At 37.3% G+C, this 19600-nt stretch overlaps 4 protein-coding genes across 5 annotated transcripts; 3 read left to right on the forward strand and 1 right to left on the reverse strand.

The window, feature by feature from the left end:
• LOC125214871 (uncharacterized) lies at nt 1–3490 on the forward strand. 2 transcript variants are annotated; one of them, XM_089068804.1, is made up of 9 exons: nt 1–68; nt 302–530; nt 612–816; nt 906–996; nt 1077–1222; nt 1757–2000; nt 2094–2381; nt 2456–2657; nt 2817–3490. In XM_089068804.1, the coding sequence occupies exons 2-9, from the start codon at nt 308–310 to the stop codon at nt 3284–3286; spliced, it is 1869 nt and encodes a 622-aa protein (XP_088924930.1). In that variant the 5' UTR covers nt 1–68; nt 302–307; the 3' UTR covers nt 3287–3490. The 2 variants fall into 2 exon arrangements, with proteins under 2 accessions (XP_088924930.1, XP_088924931.1); XM_089068805.1 differs by lacking the exon at nt 1–68 and having other exon boundaries at nt 265–530.
• Nucleotides 3491–6312: 2822 nt separating this feature from the next.
• Nucleotides 6313–11041, forward strand: LOC125214872 (syntaxin-132-like). The gene is made up of 13 exons (XM_048116074.2): nt 6313–6525; nt 7222–7323; nt 7485–7541; nt 8507–8555; nt 8852–8940; nt 9028–9101; nt 9502–9544; nt 9631–9691; nt 9793–9818; nt 9895–9972; nt 10222–10302; nt 10498–10563; nt 10646–11041. The coding sequence occupies exons 1-13, from the start codon at nt 6505–6507 to the stop codon at nt 10817–10819; spliced, it is 921 nt and encodes a 306-aa protein (XP_047972031.2). The 5' UTR covers nt 6313–6504; the 3' UTR covers nt 10820–11041.
• A 944-nt stretch (nt 11042–11985) lies between these two features.
• On the forward strand, nt 11986–14446 carry LOC125215155 (nucleic acid binding / methyltransferase). Its single transcript, XM_048116485.2, has 4 exons — nt 11986–12412; nt 12995–13153; nt 13856–13937; nt 14200–14446. The coding sequence occupies exons 1-4, from the start codon at nt 12053–12055 to the stop codon at nt 14349–14351; spliced, it is 753 nt and encodes a 250-aa protein (XP_047972442.2). The 5' UTR covers nt 11986–12052; the 3' UTR covers nt 14352–14446.
• A 199-nt stretch (nt 14447–14645) lies between these two features.
• Nucleotides 14646–18893, reverse strand: LOC125215153 (uncharacterized). The gene is made up of 9 exons (XM_048116484.2): nt 18633–18893; nt 18260–18301; nt 17415–17612; nt 16755–16871; nt 16499–16645; nt 15965–16126; nt 15549–15668; nt 15354–15467; nt 14646–15212 (listed from the first exon to the last, which is right to left on the reverse strand). The coding sequence occupies exons 2-9, from the start codon at nt 18281–18283 to the stop codon at nt 15072–15074; spliced, it is 1023 nt and encodes a 340-aa protein (XP_047972441.2). The 5' UTR covers nt 18284–18301; nt 18633–18893; the 3' UTR covers nt 14646–15071.
• Between the last annotated feature and the right edge of the window lie 707 nt (nt 18894–19600).

Consider the following 19600-nt stretch of genomic DNA (forward strand, 5'->3'; position numbering starts at 1 on the left):
TCTCCACACTCACATAGACTTCAAGTGGAATATCACTAAGTTGAATCCATTTTCACCTTTTCACCTCTGTAAGTTTAGCATAATGCTTAATTTATTGTGATCAAAATTTGTAGCATTATGCTTAATTTGTTAATTTTTCTATGTGCTTCCAAAAAACTTCTGCCTTTATGTCATATATTCCCACACAAATTCACATGTCACACTTCTTCTCTTCACATGTATACCTAACTAATCATTGATCATCATCATCATATTACTTTATACTACTCTACTAAATTTGTACATCATTATTCTCTCTCAGGAAACCATGAAAAAAGCTACTGCATCAATCTTGCTCGGAATACTAGTGATATGTTGCTGCAACGAGGCATCGAACGCGGATTACGCCCTATACAAAGATCCGAAGCAGCCGTTGAATCGAAGAATAAATGATCTAATGAAAAAGATGACATTAGAGGAGAAGCTCGGCCAAATGGTGCAGATTGAGAGATCTGTCGCATCTCCACAAGTCATGAGCAAATATTTCATAGGCACAAATATATTTACTTATCTACTTATGAAATTAGTATATTATTATTTTGTCGCGCCTCTCTAATAAATTTTCACCTCAGGGAGTGTGCTGAGCGGGGGAGGCAGTGTCCCGGCCCCACAAGCGACCCCCGAGGCGTGGGTGGACATGGTCAACGAGCTCCAGAAGGGTTCTTTGTCGACCCGCCTCGGGATTCCCATGATTTATGGGATTGATGGAGTACATGGGCATAATAATGTGTACAATGCCACCATTTTCCCTCACAACATTGGTCTAGGTGCTACTAGGTAAAAAAGTCACCTTTTCGCCGATGAATAATTAATACTCTCTTCGTCCACCATAAAATATCTCTTTTATTGAAATTATTAAATTTCAGAGATCCGCAACTGGTGAAGAGGATCGGAGTAGCAACTGCTCTTGAAATCAGAGCTACAGGAATTCCATATACTTTTGCACCTACTATTGCGGTAAATACAAATAATCTTGAATTCAAATTAATTTATATAGGAAAAATACATATTTGATTTTTGAGAAATATATAATATAGGTGTGTAGAGATCCAAGATGGGGTCGTTGCTACGAGAGCTACGGTGAAGATCCAAGCATAGTTCGCGCAATGACAGAACTCATACCCGGTTTACAAGGAGACATACCGCCTAATTCTCCAAAGGGCGTGCCATACCTAGGCGGACAGTAAGTTCTTGATCTTTCAAATACTCAATCCTATGTATTGTAACTCAAAGTAGACGCCATGACGAGAGTACTCTCGTGGGTGGACAAGGGGGTGCTACGGGGGCTTCAGCACCCCCGACATTTTTTTAAAGGAAAAACTTGTAGAACTATATATTTTGAGCTTTCTTGTTTGTTTGTTTTTTCCTTGTAGCACTCCTTGTTTTCTCATTTGTTTGGCTGCAATATGTAGGAATTAATGAAAAATGTTGATAGAAATGTGTCTACATGTGGTTGGATAGAAAGAGCAACTATTTTGGCATTTTTTGAACATCATTACAATGTTGTTGCCCAAGTATCTGATTTTATGTTATGGTCTGATTAAACCAAAGTGCAAATATATAAATGGGGCAGTTAAAGCTTAAATCCATAGTCGATTAAATTAGTTATACATAATCGAGTAATTAATCCAGCAGACTTATATAGTAGTTTCAATTATGTTTTCATATTGTTAACGGACATTTGTTTGTTTCATTTGGCAACATATTTGTGCTTCAGAGACAAGGTGATAGCTTGCGCGAAACACTACGTTGGCGATGGCGGAACAACCACCGGCATCAACGAGAACAACACGATAGCAACATGGCACCAAGTGATGAGCATCCACATGCCCGCCTACTTCAACTCCATCATCAAGGGCGTCTCGACCGTCATGGTCTCCTACTCCAGCTTAAACGGCGTCAAGATGCACGCTAACCGCGACCTCGTCACCGGATTCTTGAAGAAAACCTTACGATTCAGAGTAACACTAAGGCTCAATCTTGTCTATACATGACAATGCCAAATTCCCACTATTAACATTTACTAACTTAAATTTTTTGAAAATATGACTTAGGGGTTTGTGATATCAGATTGGCAAGGAATTGATAGGATTACTTCTCCACCTCATGCTAACTATACTTACTCAATCCTCGCCGGAGTTAACGCCGGAATCGACATGATTATGGTTCCGTACAACTACACTGAATTCCTCGATGGCCTAAAATTTCTAGTTGAAAACAACTTCGTCTCCATGAGTAGAATCGACGATGCGGTCAAGAGAATCCTAAGGGTCAAATTCATAATGGGCCTATTCGAGCACCCGCTGCCCGACTACAGCATGACCAAGTACCTAGGCAGTCAGGTCAGTTTATACTCGTATCAAGGAGCTTTTTATTTTCTCGACAGTTTCCCTTTTTCCTGACATTAAGAAAACAGGAACATCGGGAACTGGCGAGGGAAGCGGTGAGAAAGTCATTGGTGCTACTCAAAAACGGCGATTCGAGTCACAAACCATTGCTCCCACTCGACAAGCACGCGCCAAAGATCTTAGTTGCCGGCACACACGCCAACGACATCGGCAACCAATGCGGAGGCTGGACCATCCAATGGCAAGGCCAGAGCGGCAACATCACCTCCGGTATGCATATATCCAAATTTTATTTATACCATTTTGCTCTTCAATTTTTCAAAATTTCTTCATAAATGCCATGCCTCAAACTCTTAAAATTTCTTTATATATATAATTTTGCCTCTTTTAAATTGAATTTCTGGCTTCGCCCCTGTTCTGAATGGTCAGGTACAACAATACTAACTGGCATAAAGAAAACGGTCGACCCGAAAACCGAGGTGGTGTTCAGTGAGAATCCGGACTCTGGCTACGTGAAGCAGGGCGGGTTCTCGTACGCGGTGGTGGTGGTGGGGGAAGTGCCGTACGCGGAGACGAACGGGGACAGCCTGAATTTGACCCTGCCCAAGCCCGGGCCGGGCATTATATCGAACGTGTGCGGTTCGGTCAGGTGCGTGGTGGTCCTGGTCACGGGGCGGCCCGTGGTGATCGAGCCGTATCTCGGGCAGATTGACGCCCTGGTGGCGGCGTGGCTGCCCGGGACGGAGGGGCAGGGCGTGGCCGATGTTTTGTTCGGGGATTTCGGGTTTACGGGCAGGCTGCCCCGCACTTGGTTTAGGACCGTGGACCAGCTGCCCATGAATGTTGGGGATAAGCATTATGACCCGTTGTTCCCCTTCGGGTATGGGCTCGCCGCATAACCCCGAAAACCAAATATCCGGATCGAGACAGTGAAGATGAGACCATATAGTAATTGAGCTTGTTTCTTTCTGTTTTATGAAATTGTTTTTTTGAGTACTCCATTTTGGGATGGAGTGAGTATCAATTATTGTAAATCTCCTTATTTAAAGGTTTCAATTGAATTGAAGAGGTGACAACGTAGTAATTTTCGATTGATCCTGTTATTGATAAGACTAAATTACTATTTAATTACGCAACCAATTTTCAACGTATGAAAATATCGTTAATATATTTTCCCTTTTCATCAAATATTATCGACTTTATTCAATAAATACAGTATACAAATTTAACTTCTAACACACAAAACGACGTTGTTTTGAAAAAATTAGGATGATTAATTGTTTTGTGTCTCCAACATTTTTTTTTTTTTTTTTTTTTTAAGTTGGGAACTTTTCTGGAATAAGCTAAAATTAAGTTTAAGTTATCTTCAAACATTTTGCTATTAACCTTTATTAATTTTTACTAAAATGACATCATTTTATGCGTTGAGATGGAAAATTTCTCTCAAACTATGACAAGATAAATTAGATTTTTATCATAATTAAGATTTTGTATAGCCTGACATCTTATAGAAAATGCAAAAAGTTTGAGACGAAAACACGAAAAATCGGGAACATTTTTTGGAATATGCTCGAAGTTGAGGTTATAATAAGGAGTATAATTTTTGTGCAGCTCCATCTTCAATGTGACTCGTACTTATCAAAGTTGCATTACATGTGAATTTGTAATACTCGAAATTAATGTCTATATATAAGTATTATAAAACTAATGATCTTAATTATCATTGCAAATTGTTTCAATGTTTTTGACTAAGAGCATCCGCAATGGTGCTTAGGCCAGCCATAGGCCAGCAATAGGCCAGCCATTCTCTCCCCTGCCACGTCAGCAATACTAAAAAATCCACCTGCCACATCAGATTTAGGCCAGCCATAGGCTAGCCATAGGCCAGCCGCAATAAAAATAATTCAAAATATACTACATTTACGGAATTAAAATTACGATAAAAATACGGAATTAGATTTACGAGACATATACGGGAAAATTCATTAATTTTATATTTAAATAAAAAAAAGTACATTAACTAAAAATCATAAAAATAACATAATAAAAAAAAATTCGGGCTTCCACACACGAGCCACCTTGAATCTGTTATAGTTTGCCGCTAGCCGAACGGGGGTCTCGCTGGCCCGACGGTATGACATGTTTCTGTTTTAGGTCTTAATTTTGTATTGGGCTAGTTGTTGTTGTCCATCGCTAGATGTTGCTCTTGTACAGAAATTTAGAGATAGAGAAAATCGCGTTTATATAGTTTTTCAAAAATTTAAAAAAAGAATTAAATTTTTTTTTTTTAAAGAATTAAAAAAAATTAAAAAAAAGAATTAAAAAAAAAAAACAAAATTCGGCGCTGGCCGATCGCTGGCCGATCGGGCCTCCACAATGGCGGCTAGCCGATCGGCTAGCGCTTCGGCCAGCGACGAGCGATCGGCCAGCCCACGCCGATCCGCTCGCCGAAATCGCCCTCGCCGATTGCAATGGTTCGGCTAGCCGATCGGCCAGCGCGACGAATCGGCTAGCCGGTCGCTAGCCGACCATTGCGGATGCTCTAAAGGTGGTCATAATAGTGGAACAAAGTCACATCAAAGTCAAAAGAAACTTGTTTGTCTATTCATCACAGTCATACTTTAATCACATAAAACTTATCCAGCTATGTCCAGCAATACGAAAGTCACACTTCACATTTTTTTTAACCAATTGTTGATGTATTTTAATTGATAGAGGGAATTAGAGAAAAAATTGAGATTTGAGATTGGAATGGAATGAAAAAAATAATTGAAAATAAGTATTAAAAAAAAAACGAAATTGACAGCTCGGGTCTTCGCCTGTCTTCCCACCATCACGGCACCTACGCATGTTGCGATAGATTGCAGCGACGGTGCTACTGTGGTCACTCTAACCTCGTGAAGAAAGAAATCAATCAATCCCGCCGTCCAGCTAAGATTTATTGAGATTATTTTACTCGATAATGCAATATATACAGCCAACATTTGTCTCTTGTGGGTTGGCAATTGGTCACTGATTGAATTTCTAAATAAAATAATAACTTTATAATAAATTATAGAATTGCCAAACCGATCAACATATATCCCTATCGGTGGAGATCGACTTGAAATATTAGTTGTCTTGGGCTCCACCTTCAACCATCATATTGCTTTCATTCTAATCATAATTACTTAAGATTATTTAAAACGACAACAAAAGTTAATTTTACGACTAAATTTTATTCCCTTTACGAATAACAATCACTACAAGTCTACAATCAATCCTGTATAGAAAAATAACGCAATATTAAGAGTTTATTATAGTACTTATGAAGCAAAACTATTATTACGTGTCAGTCCCATAAATTAGACACTTTTAGAATGATATAAATTTTGATACGTAATTGCTAAAATATAAACATTAATTTATTATTAATTGAGAACAAAATCCATTTTATTAGAAAGAAAAAATTACTACCTCCGTCCCTGAAAATTTGTTTCATTTTTCATTTTCATCCGTCCCTCAAAATTTATTCCATTTCACTTTTATCATTTTTTATTGTGAACATATTCCACTTTTACTATTTTTGACTGTGGACTCATATTCCATTAACTTTTTCAACTCACTTTTCATTATATTTCTTAAAACTCAAACTGGGTCAAAGTCAGATAAATTTTGAGAGCGATGGTAGTACTATTTTTATGGTACCAAAAAAAGATAAATTTTGAGAGCGATGCTAGTACTATTTTTATGGTACCAAAAAAATTGTAAGGGAGTTTTATTTCAAACTGTTTGCTCTTTTATTTTTGGAATTGTTTTTACTTTTTATGATACATTAAAATCAAATTAATTACGAGAATAGGAAGTCAAAAATAATTTATTACACCTAATTAAATTAGCATAAAACAAAAGGGTTGAAATTGAAATTAAACAAAACCTTCACACCTTTCACACAGTGGTGTCCCTCTCTCTCTCCTCCAACCCGCGTGGGAAAAAAGTTGCAAATAGAAAAGCACAAAAATCAAAACAAGGAAGAAGTAGAGAGAGAAAGTGAAATAGGGAGAGAAAGAGTCGGAGAGGAAGGAAATCTTTCGTTAAATCTATTTTCTCTCGAATCCAGGATCCTGCGGCCTCCACAATGAATGATCTTTTGTCGTCGGTGAGTGTTTTTGCCCTCTTTTTTGAATGCCTGATTGCAAATTGATTTTTTTATGAAATTGAAGCAATTGCTGGATTTGGAAATCTTCAATGTCAATGCACTAGCTTTTAGCAGCTGGATTTTGAAATTGCTGAAGATTTTAGTTGAAAATTGAAGGCAGAAAAAGTTGAGGTTGCTTATAGTTATGACTGGGATCAGAGCTGCAAATTGAATTTGTTTTCGTTTCGTATATGTACAACTTTAGCTCCATCTTTGTTCGATTGTTTAGCATACATTGGTGGAAACATGAATTACTATGAAAGTTCAGAACTTGATCACTTCTTGTTGGAGAATATCAGATTTCTGGGTTGCTGGTGGCCAAACTATTGAACTAGAATTTGGGAATTGGGGGATGACTTGAGAAAATATTATGATAGAATTGCTTATCTAATCAAATTCAAAGTATTTGATCCACGTGAGATCATTCCTTATAACAGCTCTTACACTTATCATTAATTTGATCAGGAACTTGAGACTATAGTGAAATTGTAAAAACCCATCCCTTTTTCATGATTGCTTGTGTTTACAAAGTCCAGTCCTAATTGGAGTATTAAATATAGTCTGCTCTAGTACCCGTAATTTGGCCTATGTTAAATTTGTTTGTGAATAATGTAGTCCTGAAATTGTTTGTTTGTTCTTCTTGTGCAATCTTTACAGGATTCATTTGTGTCACGGGACCAAGGAAATAGAAATGGTGATATTGAAATGGGAATGGAGAGACAAACGAACGACCAGGGCTTGGAAGATTTCTTTAAGCAGGTGACTACCACTAATCACAATAATGCTTGAGATGATCACTAGAAGGAGTTGTTTCATTACTATTTAATGCTTTCTAGATGCCAAAACACCTGATACTATGATCGATGAGTTGGTACTTATTTTATTTGAGACTTAGTTTGCATCTTATATTGGATTGACAGGTTCAGGAGATTGAGAAACAATATGAAAAGCTTAATGCCCTACTGAGAAAGCTTCAGGTTTGTGCTGCTATTTACCTTTTCTTGTTTCTAAATTGAAATCACAGGAACTTCTCATGTCCTTTTCTTCTTTTAGAACAGCTATTAAATAGAACAAGTGATAAAATGCTTGTAGAGCCTAGAATATTTGAACTATCCTTCTTGTAAAGTGTGGCTGTGATGCTCAATTGGTGCTCTTGACTTCATATATTTCTGACTGTACTTGAATATAGGCAACTTTTATTGGTCTTTCATCATCTTTTTTATTCTCTTATTTTAGCCATATAATCTATTGCTGTCATGTTCAGTGTTTGATAAACTCAGGTTTTGGTTTTCTTTTCATGTTGTTATTTATCATGTTAAATAAACTCAAAAAGTAATTCCCAGTGACATGGGTTTATCCAACTTCAAAGATTCCATCCTCAGATGAAGTCATTTATCTGATTCCAAGGGATTCTCTTTACTTTTCCTGTTTTACTAGGTCAATGTAACTATATCACATTTGCTATTAAAATGGTGTGACTAGTTTGACTGAGTAGTGATTGCTTAGATGTTTTCCCTGGAGACTATATTAGTGTAAGTTCTACTCATCTATCCGTTTTGCCACTCTAGTTGTTCTGTAGAAATTGTTCCATTCAAGTGCATTTCCTGAAATAGAATCTCCTTACTTAGTTACTCTAGAATCTCCTTACTTAGTTACTCTAGCTCACGTTGTCTAAATCTCCGTCTTCATAAGTGACTTTCATCTCTTCAGGATGGGGTGGAAGTCATTGAGACTAAATTCTGAACTCCTAAATGCTGCATCATTTGCATAGGAGTGGATACATGCATGTGGAATTTTCTCAGATCTATTGATATGTGTTGACTGTTGTAGATTAGTTGAATGCGTATGCGACTTTATTCTGGTGTATCTTCCTATGGGACATAGATATTCTCGTGATATTACCATCTAAACTCTGATAATATTCACCATCGTTCAACTGCAGGATGCCCACGAGGAATCAAAGGCTATTACCAAGGCTGCTGCAATGAAAGGTACGCTATTTTTTACTAGAACATATTGCAGGTGTACTTGATTAATTTTCCATTGTTTCTGTAGCATTATGTTTTCTAAATTTACATACCAGGACTTTAACATATCTATCTGCATGAGCAACTCAATTCTTTAATTAATTTTATGAACTTTTCTAATTTGATGGGCTTTTTATCAGCTTATAGATTGCATCAGCTTTGTCGACAAGATTCTTTCTTTAGTTCATCTTTTTCCTTTTTTTGTTTGTTTTTTCTTGTGCTCCTGGGCCTTTTATCACTAAAATTTCATAACCCTGTAGCAATCAAGAAGCGAATGGAGAAGGATGTTGATGATGTAGGAAAAATTGCCCGCACAATTAAATTAAGAATTGAGGAACTTGACAAAGAGGTAAAGAAATGTGCTGCAGGTCTCATTGTGGTTTACTTACTGAATTTTTCTAGTACTGAGTGATTGTTATTTTCATGTGTTTTATAGAATTTAGCCAATAGACAAAAGCCTGGATGCGGAAAAGGATCAGGCGTAGACAGATCAAGAACAGCTACAACAGTGTAATTTGCACACTCCTTTTCTCTATCCTGGCTATTGTTGAATCATAAGTAGCTGACGTGCCATTTTATATTTGAGCACATCATCCTTTCACTTAGTTTAATCACCCAAGAGTAACTTTTCTTTATTGAGTTTGGTTCTTACAGACAACTCTCGATATAATTAAAGTATCATTCTTTAGGTTGACTACTCAAGTATGTAAATCATTAATGCATGATAGTATTTACCTAATACAGAAAAATGCCGGGTTGTCTTGCATTCAATTATTGTCTAGTACACAAGCACTCTGTAAAATTCTGCATGTGATAGTTTTTTTCTAACCCATCTATGATTTATAAATTATATCCAATTATAATTGAAAGGGTGAAATCTTATTTCTTATTGGTTAATGTTTGAATGCAGAGCCATGAAGAAGAGGTTTAAAGATAAAATGTCTGAGTTTCAGGTACACTAGACACACTATTATATTTGCATATTGCAAAATTTCCTAATTTTCCTATATATCTTATTTTTTGCTTCAATTCTCTGCAGACCTTAAGAGAGAATATACATCAAGAGTACCGTGAAGTAGTTGAGAGGCGTGTATTCACAGGTTTCAATGCTTGTTTACAAACAAATAGTATTTTGCTTTAATATGCCACATTTCTTAAATTGTAGTAATAACTAGTTTGATGGTTGTCATGTTCCTTCCAGTTACTGGCACCCGGGCTGATGAAGAGGTGAAGCCAGTTTACCATAATTTCCATAGAATCATGTATTAATATGTTATTCATTTATTTAAACCATCTATCGCAGACAATTGATCAATTGATAGAGACCGGAGATAGTGAGCAGATTTTTCAGAATGCAATCCGAGAACAAGGCCGAGGCCAGGTATCTTCCTAATTCGAATTTTTTGTCCTCTGTATTCTTCTGCTCGGTTTTGTATTTGATTTATATCTTTTTGTTGTTTCATATTGTTATCTCATTGTTTTTTGTTGATACATTTATCAATACTTGCATTCATTCCATACAACATATACAGTTCATTGAATCCGAATTGCTGCATCCCTGCATGCTAATTCCAATGGCAATATCTTTAAGTTATGCTTATTAATCATGCCAACATTATCATACCTGCAGATAATGGATACACTTGCTGAAATTCAAGAGCGCCATGATGCCGTTAGAGACTTAGAGAAGAAGCTTCTGGATTTGCAACAGGTAAAGTGGTTATTGCGATTATTTGTTTCTGTACATACACAACATATACACTTCATTGTCAGGTTTTACATTTTGGGTGGTTCCCGATATCATTTTAAGTCGATCCTTGTTGAGCTTTATCTAGTTCATACATATTTTCTTTTCTACTTCTTCGTATAAGATTTAATATTGTTGCATTGTACTGTCGTTGTGCAGATATTCCTGGACATGGCGGTTCTGGTGGATGCTCAAGGCGACATGCTCGATAACATAGAGTCACAGGTACCCTTAACCCTAAGGCCTTAACTAATAATCTTGAGACTGTAGTTCAACATAATGGATCCTTCTCCAATCGATCTCCCAGGTTTCATCAGCAGTAGACCACGTGCAGTCGGGGAATACTGCCCTGCAGAAGGCGAAGAGTTTGCAGAGGAACTCGAGGAAATGGATGTGTATTGCAATCATGATCCTTCTCATTATCGTAGTGATTGTCGTAGTAGGTGTGCTTAAGCCATGGCAGAACAAGAATGGTGCTTAGCTCTCTCTCCCTCTCTGCCAAAGTGTATTGTATAAATACCAGAAAAATCTAGAAAGTGAGTATTGACTATTGAGAATTGATTTATTTTCTACAAACAATGGTGCTTATTCTTTTTTAACTTTTGAATTGATGAGGGACTTGAGCTTCTGTGTATTTAGCCAACGTGTAGTTTGTTGTTTGTATTTTGTTGTCTTATATACAAACCATACTCATTTTCCTTCAGTTTTAGCTTTGTCGATTGTTTTCTTGAGTTGATGACCGAAGCTATGTCTATATTTAATAATTTTATCAATTCCATTTTAGAAGTACTATTTGTTTTGTAATTGTATCACTTTTACTCTAGGTTTTTCAATCTTACAATTTTGTAAAATATAAAGCTCGATTGAAATTATAAAGAAAATGAATAAATCAAGTTTTCATTTTTATAAAAATTGTAAATCAAATCATAATTTTTAAAAGCAAGATAAATAAAGCTCAATGTGCAGTAAATGAGATGATGCTCGCATGAGGTATATGGTATATGTCCTTCCTTGCACCAAATAACTATAACACTATTAGAGCATCCACAATAGTGGACTAGCACGCTGCGACTGGCTAGCCAGTACGGATGAGCCCGACGGACAATCTTCGGATAACGCGCTAGTCTGTCCACTAGTCCGTCGGCTAGTCCGCTATTGTGGGCTCCCAATAGATGTCGGATGCACTAGCGGTTTTATCGATTTTTTTTTCTTTTTCAAAACTCTATATATACAGCTCGTTGCACTTCATTTTTTTCGTGAACTATGTATTTTTTTTAATTATGTATGTTTTTTTTAATTTATATAAAATAGTTGAATTTTCTCCGTATTTCGTGTAAAAATTTTAATTCTGTAATTGTGAATTTTTTTATTTTATTTGTTAGGATGTCCTAATGCTAGTCCTAGTGTTTGTCTACACTATTGTGCAGTGGAATGTCCTAGTGATATGGCAGTGCAGTACCTAGTCCTAGGTGGCAGGAGGGTTTTTTAGCTAGTTCTAGTGCTAGTCCGCCGAGATATCCTTTCTATTGTGGATGCTTAGTTCTAAAATGGTTAAAATTTTATTAATTTAATTTTACAGTAAAGTATTTAAATAGATTTAATTTTACGCCCTTGAATATTAATTTTAGATAAAATTAAAAAATAAATAGAAAAACCTACAGATCGCAACCCCAATAAAGCCTCCACTCTTCTCACCGTCTCTCTTCGCCGGAAAATGACGTCAACCGACGGAAACCTCGTCAAAGAACCCAAAGCTTCCTTAAACGACACCGTAGTTGTTAATAGCGTCAGCGCAGATGAAGAAGACGATATTCCGATGTTGAGCTCTCACACGCTGGAAGCGCTCAAGGAGTTCCTTGCAGAACAGAACCAGGCTGCCGCCGCCGCCGAAGAAGCTGTAGACGCAGACGGGGAGGAGGTGTCTCTGGTAACGGAGAATTGGAATCTCAGTCAGTTCTGGTACAACCGCCAAACTGCCGAAACCATCGCCGCCGAGGTCGCCGCTCTCTCTGAAACGCTCATTTCCCCTCGCGTCGTCTGCATTGCTTGCCCTACTCTTTACGCCTATCTCAAGGTAGCCTCCGTTATCGCTTGATCCGTCTGTGTGTTAGAATCGAAATGTGTTTTGTTCTGTGCATATTTTCACCCTTCTTCATTTGAAATCAATAGAGATCCTTATCGAATGGAATGAATTAACACAAGGAAGGAATGGATAGGGTTTATGATGTACTCATTCCATAGCACAGCGTACAATACGAGCTCGTCGGATATGCTTTCATGTTGATTGTCTCACTTGGAATCGAAATGTTTTTTGTTTTGTGCATACTTTCACCTTGAAAGTAATAGAGATCCTTATAGAATGGAATGACTATTCTCACAAGGAAGGAATGGCTAGGGTTTATGATGTTACTAATTCCTAAGCACAGCGTGAAATAAGAGCTCGATGCATATGCTTTCCTGTTGATTGTCTCACTGGTAGTTACTAGTTAGATTCACCCCTTCCTCGTATAGCTATTATAAATGATATTATCATGATTTGAAAGTATTGAGGAAGTACGATTAGAGTGCAATCGTGCATTATTATAGATTTTTCAAGAGTTTCTATTCAGTTTTCAATTACCTGCAATTTAACCGCCACGACATTGGGGATTTTCAGAAAATTGTTCCGGGAATACCAGCGCAGCTTCTTGAGTTCGACAAAAGGTTCGAGCAATACAGGGATGACTTCACTTTCTATGACTATAACCAACCGGAGGATCTTCCGTCATCGTTGAAGCACTCGTTTCCAATTGTAGTAGCAGATCCTCCTTACCTGGTATATGCCATTTTCCTGGTGAATTCGTTTATGCGTTGAGGCTGAATTATTAGGAGAATGTCACTTATGAATTGGAAGATCGTTGGACATATTTTTGTATGATTAATTGTGTTCTACACATCAGCTATCCTCCCTTTTGGTAGGATTCATGTAAAGCGTCATTTAAAATAAGACTATATGGAGTTGTAGTAATAACTAACCAGGGTAAACAACTTTCTTGGGTCTAATTGTTGAAATGCGTTTGGTTTGAGGAATCTGTCAGTTTGGAATGTGGGATTTAGTTTGAAAGGATTTTAAAACTAATCAAATTGGAGTTATTTCCAAACCCATCTAGTCACTTTAACAATAGGTTTGGAATGAAGCATTCCATATGGACGTTTGACTATGAGTCAAATCTTGCAAACTAGACGTAATGTGAATGATCTTTTTCTCTAGCTGATGTTATGTTTTGTCTCTTTACCGATTCTTCATTATTCATTATGGAGATGGATAAAACTTGTCTTCTGCAGTTTTGTTCTCAGTTTTAGTGTGTAACTTTCTTATTTCCTATTGTTGAGATGTGTTTTCACTTTTCATTGTTATATCTAATTCAGTTAGTAGTACTTATCAAACTTGAATTTGGCTTCTCAACTAGCTTAGCTATGACTTTTGTAGCAAACTTAATTTTTGATGTAATTCGAGAACTAATGATTCTATTAACAGAGCAAGGAGTGCTTGGAGAAAATTGCAGAAACTGTTAAGTTTCTATCTAAACCAGGAGAAAGTTTCCTACTATTACTTACAGGTAATCTTTTGACTCTCATTTTGTTTCGTTGAAGTTTTTCAGATGTGGAAGCTGGATATGTTCCTCATGAACGCAATACAAGTCCTAAGCTTTTGGATTTTCGATTTTGTCTTGCCCACATAAACAATGTTGAATCCCATCTGTGATGTTCTTTACATGTGAATGGAAATTTTTCTTCTCTGCCATTGAATGGCCATCTTAAAATTATGCAAGTGGGACTGTGGGAGGATAGAGTTTGATGTTCCTCAACTCTTTTGTATAGGTGAGGTGCAAACAATGTTGGCTGCCGAGCTCTTAGGCTTGCGTCCATGTGGTTTTCAACCTGAGCACTCTAGCAAACTTGGTAACGAGTTTAGGCTCTTCACCAGCTATGATCCCGGAGCAAGGCTCGGTGGATGGCAACACGATATATAGGACCGTTGTGGCTCCCCTCGCTTGTGATGTCGTAGTTGATACTGTTGTTGTAAGACTATAGCTTTAATTTATAATTGGGAGAGAATTTTTCTTGATATCTTTTCTTCAGTCCAAAATTTTGCAGGTTTCTTTCGATAAGTTATTTGGGACCGTAAGTGTGTGGATAATGAATATATTTAAGCTGACTTTAAGTTGATGTCAATTCAGATCTCTCACCATAAACTGTAAAATACATTTATATAAATATATTAGTGGCAAGCTTGTAAAACTCTGTAATTCTGTTATACATCAATGTGAAAAGCATATAATGATAGTTTCTTTGCTGAAAAATGGTACATGTAGTCTCTTCTCTCTCTGTTAAGAGATGTGTTTAAAAGTTCTATTTTCCGTACAACAACAAGAACTCGAAATCTACCCAAGGGAAAAAAGGGAAAATATTTGAACAACAAATTCAGTTCTCCAGCGGTCGGTCGCATTGGCAGATGTTTGAAATGAGACAAGGCCAACAACACCGATGAGCTCAACATTCTACCCAAGGAAGGGGGGTTTCGAATCTGACTATTAGTATGTGGTCCAAGTCAAAAGTTGGATGCCGGGGTTGATACAAGAGTTTCTGAAGTTAGGCTTCCAAGTGTTGTGAAATCTAGTGTATGGGCAACATGCGCTCGTACCTGCTGGGAATCTAACATGTTCAGCCCGGTGACTTGGATTGCTGCGTTGTTATGGCTGGACGTGTGCTGTACTGCCAGAATACGAGGCTGCACCTGTCGGCAATGGTGCTAGTGCTTGCTCGGGTTTTTTTCTTCTGTTTTTGCGAGCAAAAAATAACCTCGTCCTTTCAATTTTCTTTGCGGACCTTGCCTGTGGAAATGAGTCCATGCTTGTGTTAGCTGATAACTTACATTTAGTATTCTCAAATGCCCCCACACACAAACATATACATATACACACACATTAAGAAAGAGAGGGGGAGAGTGACTCCTCAATGCTTTTATAACAAACCTTTCTCCCGAGGCGCTGTTTTGGGGGGCACTGTGTTGAGGAATGACCCCTCTCTTTGCATTTGCGGCAAAATAGCTGGAAATCAAAGGTAGGTATATTCGATTTTGAGCATTCCTGGAGAAACAAAAGCATTAAGTTGGGCAGTCAGAAGGTAATTAGCAAGGATTGATAAGTTTACAAGTTGAGAAGGCATACCAGACCAAAATGGCCAGGCTGCCCACAACGGTAGCACGATGCTTTATTTGACCCCTCCTCCTCTTTGTTATCAAGACAGCAGAGATGACCAGGCTGCTTGCAAATATAACACTCGATAGCCTGTTGAAGATTAAGTATTCCAATTAAACCTTAAAACGTAATTTGAAGCTTGCTAGCATTAGGGAAAAAGTTAATCACACGGTTGCGAACTTGCAAGAAATGCATTTTTTTGCAACATCCGCTCTTAAAAGAAAGAACGCAAAAGTTGACTGGATATTCAGAAAATAGCAGGCAGAAGCTATATTGTTTCGTTACTTTGACAGGAATTCCTAACAGAGACAGAGAATGAGGGAACATCTGTAGTTATTTTAGTAAAATAACACTGAATAATAATAAGAAAATACAGTGTTACATACCTTGAGATCTTCAGGGTCATAGTTTTGGGTACACGAAAACATGTCGTGGCCTGTATTTCCACATCTTAAACATGGAGTTGGAGTGCTATCCAGTTCACTGTTTTTATTTGGGCAATCCTTCATCAGATGGCCCTTTCCAGAGCAAACGATGCACGCATTGGCCTGCCAATCCAAGAAGGCGGAAAATGAATCATGGAACTTTCTTCCAGCAAACAACTTTTAGCATTGTTATGGACATCTAGACGAGCATGTATGTTGAGTGTTGAGGCGCACGGCTGTAAATCATGTACAGTTATTGATTTTTCAGTGCCTAGAGATGGGTTTTTCAAACAATAAAATCGATCTCAGAGCTAGCTATGGCTCCCCATTTCTACATAAAAGGCAGCAGAAGTAAAGCAAATACTTCTTGACATAGTTGAACAAGTAATTTTTGTTGAAACATTTAAGAATTTCGGTAATGGAAACAGGTCTTAAAAGGTAAAACCAATCACTGTAAAGTAAGAACTCCTAGAGCATGTTTTAGAGAAAAATGACCTTTTTGCAATTATTTCCTGGATGGTCGATGTCACCACAAATATAGCATGATTTCTGCCCTTTGTTAGCTGTGCCTTCGTCATCATCTTCACTGAGTTCGTTGGCTAGCCTAGCAGATTCTGGGCAGTCGAAATACCTGGGAGCTCGCTGGATCAATAAAGTCATTTGAGATACTTAGGTTTAATAAGCTAGCATGCCATCACAAACAATTGTGCATCAGGTCGCATTAACCTTTCAATATATCCCAGCTACTTACAAGAAGCTTTTTAAGTATCAGATTTTGCCTTCTAGCCTGTGATTCCTCATCCCCCAGCAAGCTCGCCATCACATCATCACTTGCTCTTTCTGAATTGATATCATAGTCATTATTAATCTGCCATGTGTGAATTCAAATAAAGTGTCTATCAACATGAAAAACCATGGGTAAGCTATGAAGAGTCATAATTCAAATCTTAATTAGATAAGTATGATCACTGTTTAAGAGTAAAATGAAATGTTTACAGCCAGCAGGAGAATATTCGAGATAGTATTCTGTGATCATTAGCTGAGATAAGATAACTGAAAGTGAACAGGTAAGTGTGTATTGGGTATTCGAGATCATTTGTCTTTATGCATAGGTGTATTGCCACACAAGCAAGAATGAAGAAGAGCGTGTCATTTCTAGAAAATATCCCATGGAAGGAAGTAAAGAGGCAGCTCTGAATCAGGCCCTATTTTATTATAGTATATTGATTGCCTACAGACTACAGTGATTCCTTTTAGAAAACATATACAACAACACAGATGCCATGCGCATGGTGTGAGCAATATTTAGTAAATATTGGTTCAATGATGCATTGTGAAAGGCTTTTATCTATAGCATAAGATGAATCGTTGACACTTGATGAGAGGTGAGCAAATTAATTCTGTTACTCACATTGGCGTCATACTCTCCAACCCTTTCTTCTTCTGTTTCCGAAGCCTGGATCCCAAGCTCTTCGATGGGGTCTTCTGAAGATGATGCCAATGAGCCATACCCAATATCCACTCGCGTCACATCAGCAGCATCAACATTTTTAGCCTTCTTTGCAATTTGAGTAGTGTGAGCTAAGTCTGCACTATCCAAACCGGTACCCTAAAAAGGACAAAAAGAGTCCAGAAAACATAAATAAACAAATAATACATGAAATTCAAACTAATTGAAATTTCCAAAAAGCTGGAGCCTCAAGGTGAATTGATCCAGTAGGATACATAGAAGCATTCCTTTCAACAGAAGGTGATCAATCCTGCTGTCTCATGCAAGAGAGCAGAATATAACTAGATCAACTATTGCATTACTGTTTAATTAGGTCAAACCGCTGCTCAGTGACTGAATTTCTAATCTATCATAGATTCATAATATCGCACTGCATCGTCATCTATATCAAGGTTGACACAGACACACCAAGAAAAATATAGAACATATCTTATGCAAAGCTTGTTTATTTCCATGTAGTGCTTCAAGCTTGAGTACTAATCTCCATTGCTTCATTTAGAGAAAACCAATAAGGTATGATAAAGATCAAAAAATCAAAACCATCATATCTATCTGAAGTCCGAATCATAAATTTTGCGCAACTCCCTTTTCAAGTACAGGGCATCTAATCATCAGAGGGATAGGAAATTTATACACTGATTTGGACTCTAAAGTTGCCTAATTCTCCTAAGTCCTTTAACACAACAATTATGCATCAAGTGGCAAACTTATGAAGATAGCATAGCAATGAACCAAATTCGACTTACGGTGTCTCCTTCTTCAGATGCCATTCTGTTGCTTCACTCCCCCTGAAAGAACCAAATGTTAGCCAATATTTTAGTCCTCGATTGGGGAAGAAGCAATACAAGAAGACATGCAAATCTCAGGTAAATGTGGATCCAATCAAGTAAGAGGGATTTCATGAATTTGTTCTTGCTTGTGCTGTGGAAATCCACAACTTCACATTTCAGATAATGAAACAGCAAATCATCATTGCAAAGCAATAAACAAATCACGAAAGTTTCCCCCTTTCTTGAAGGAAAACAGAGAATAACAAGAATGTTGCTAGAATCAATCAATATCTGAATTGAGCAACATAAAATTAACTAAAAGGGGAAACATTAGATGGCACATTTGAACCTAAAATCTGCAGCTGCACTTCCAAAACATCGCAAGCATAAACTCTTTCTCCCGCAAATGTGATTCTTGATTTGAGTAACACAGCCGCAGCTATGAGCTCCGCCTTCTCAGACCGCCGGAATAATTCACCGGAAAGGGAAATAAACAGAGCGCTTTCGCCCATTTTCCTCTCTGGGACGCATTTAAATACACGAGAGTGCTGGTGGAATTGCCAACGTGGCATCGACCGCAATTTTGCCTCGGTAAAAATCTGACCTTTGGTGCGTCAGTAAATCCAGGGAAATGGGTAAACTCCATAATCATTTTGGCAGCATATCTATTTGTCAAACAAAATCTATAAAATTTTGATTCTAATACAATTCCAAAATGTGGTTTTTTAACAATATTGTCATTCATTTATCCAGTATTAGAAAACTTTAGATATGATATTATAGTATTTTCACAATAAATATTTGATATTTCTTTCTTATAGGAATATATGTTATGATTTATGAAGGAGTACTAATTTATTCTTGCAAGGAATCGTATAAGAGATCACTGTTTATCTTATAGTATGAAATACTTGGACTATGTAGTCCAATTTAATAAAGAACAAAAAATGCAACTTAAAGAAACTAATTATTCTCATTTTAAATTTGTAATTGTATTCAAATAAGCCGCTAGAAGCGTGCTTTCAGTATCTACTATAACAAAACCAGTCGGTTCAGTGGATCCAATCCCTCTAGAAGTTGAATCAAGGGGGAAGGTAGAAAGAATTATTCGATGGAAGAGATGAATGTGATGTGATGGGCTTCGTCGACACTTCTAAGGATAGATGGTGTGGATCTTCTAAAAGTAAAATGTATTGTATTCAACAACAACAAACGAAGTTAAGCGTTGGAGTGTGATTGAGACCATCTTCACAAATACTCGACCGAGTGGCATGTTGGGAAAAATGAGAAAAAACTATTTGAACCTTAATATTAAGT

Source organism: Salvia hispanica, chromosome 3, assembly GCF_029641045.1.
Source record: "Salvia hispanica isolate PSC_SH4W2 chromosome 3, Shi_PSC_v1, whole genome shotgun sequence".
NCBI classification, from domain to species: Eukaryota; Viridiplantae; Streptophyta; class Magnoliopsida; order Lamiales; family Lamiaceae; genus Salvia; species Salvia hispanica.

Excerpts from the sequence above, each read along its gene's own strand:
- LOC125214871 (XM_089068804.1), top strand. The coding sequence starts at position 308 with ATGAAAAAAGCTACTGCATCAATCTTGCTCGGAATACTAGTGATATGT. Across the intron at positions 2,382-2,455 it reads CCAAGTACCTAGGCAGTCAG|GAACATCGGGAACTGGCGAG; the intron begins GTCAGTTTATAC and ends TTAAGAAAACAG. Across the intron at positions 2,658-2,816 it reads GAGCGGCAACATCACCTCCG|GTACAACAATACTAACTGGC; the intron begins GTATGCATATAT and ends CTGAATGGTCAG.
- LOC125215153 (XM_048116484.2), bottom strand. The coding sequence starts at position 18,283 with ATGGCATCTGAAGAAGGAGACACC. Across the intron at positions 15,669-15,964 it reads ATGACCCTGAAGATCTCAAG|GCTATCGAGTGTTATATTTG; the intron begins GTATGTAACACT and ends AATCTTCAACAG. Across the intron at positions 15,213-15,353 it reads AACAGCGCCTCGGGAGAAAG|GCAAGGTCCGCAAAGAAAAT; the intron begins GTTTGTTATAAA and ends TCATTTCCACAG.
- LOC125214872 (XM_048116074.2), top strand. The coding sequence starts at position 6,505 with ATGAATGATCTTTTGTCGTCG. Across the intron at positions 7,542-8,506 it reads CCCTACTGAGAAAGCTTCAG|GATGCCCACGAGGAATCAAA; the intron begins GTTTGTGCTGCT and ends GTTCAACTGCAG. Across the intron at positions 10,303-10,497 it reads AGCTTCTGGATTTGCAACAG|ATATTCCTGGACATGGCGGT; the intron begins GTAAAGTGGTTA and ends GTCGTTGTGCAG.
- LOC125215155 (XM_048116485.2), top strand. The coding sequence starts at position 12,053 with ATGACGTCAACCGACGGAAACCTCGTCAAAGAACCCAAAGCTTCCTTA. Across the intron at positions 12,413-12,994 it reads CTCTTTACGCCTATCTCAAG|AAAATTGTTCCGGGAATACC; the intron begins GTAGCCTCCGTT and ends GGGGATTTTCAG. Across the intron at positions 13,154-13,855 it reads TAGCAGATCCTCCTTACCTG|AGCAAGGAGTGCTTGGAGAA; the intron begins GTATATGCCATT and ends TTCTATTAACAG.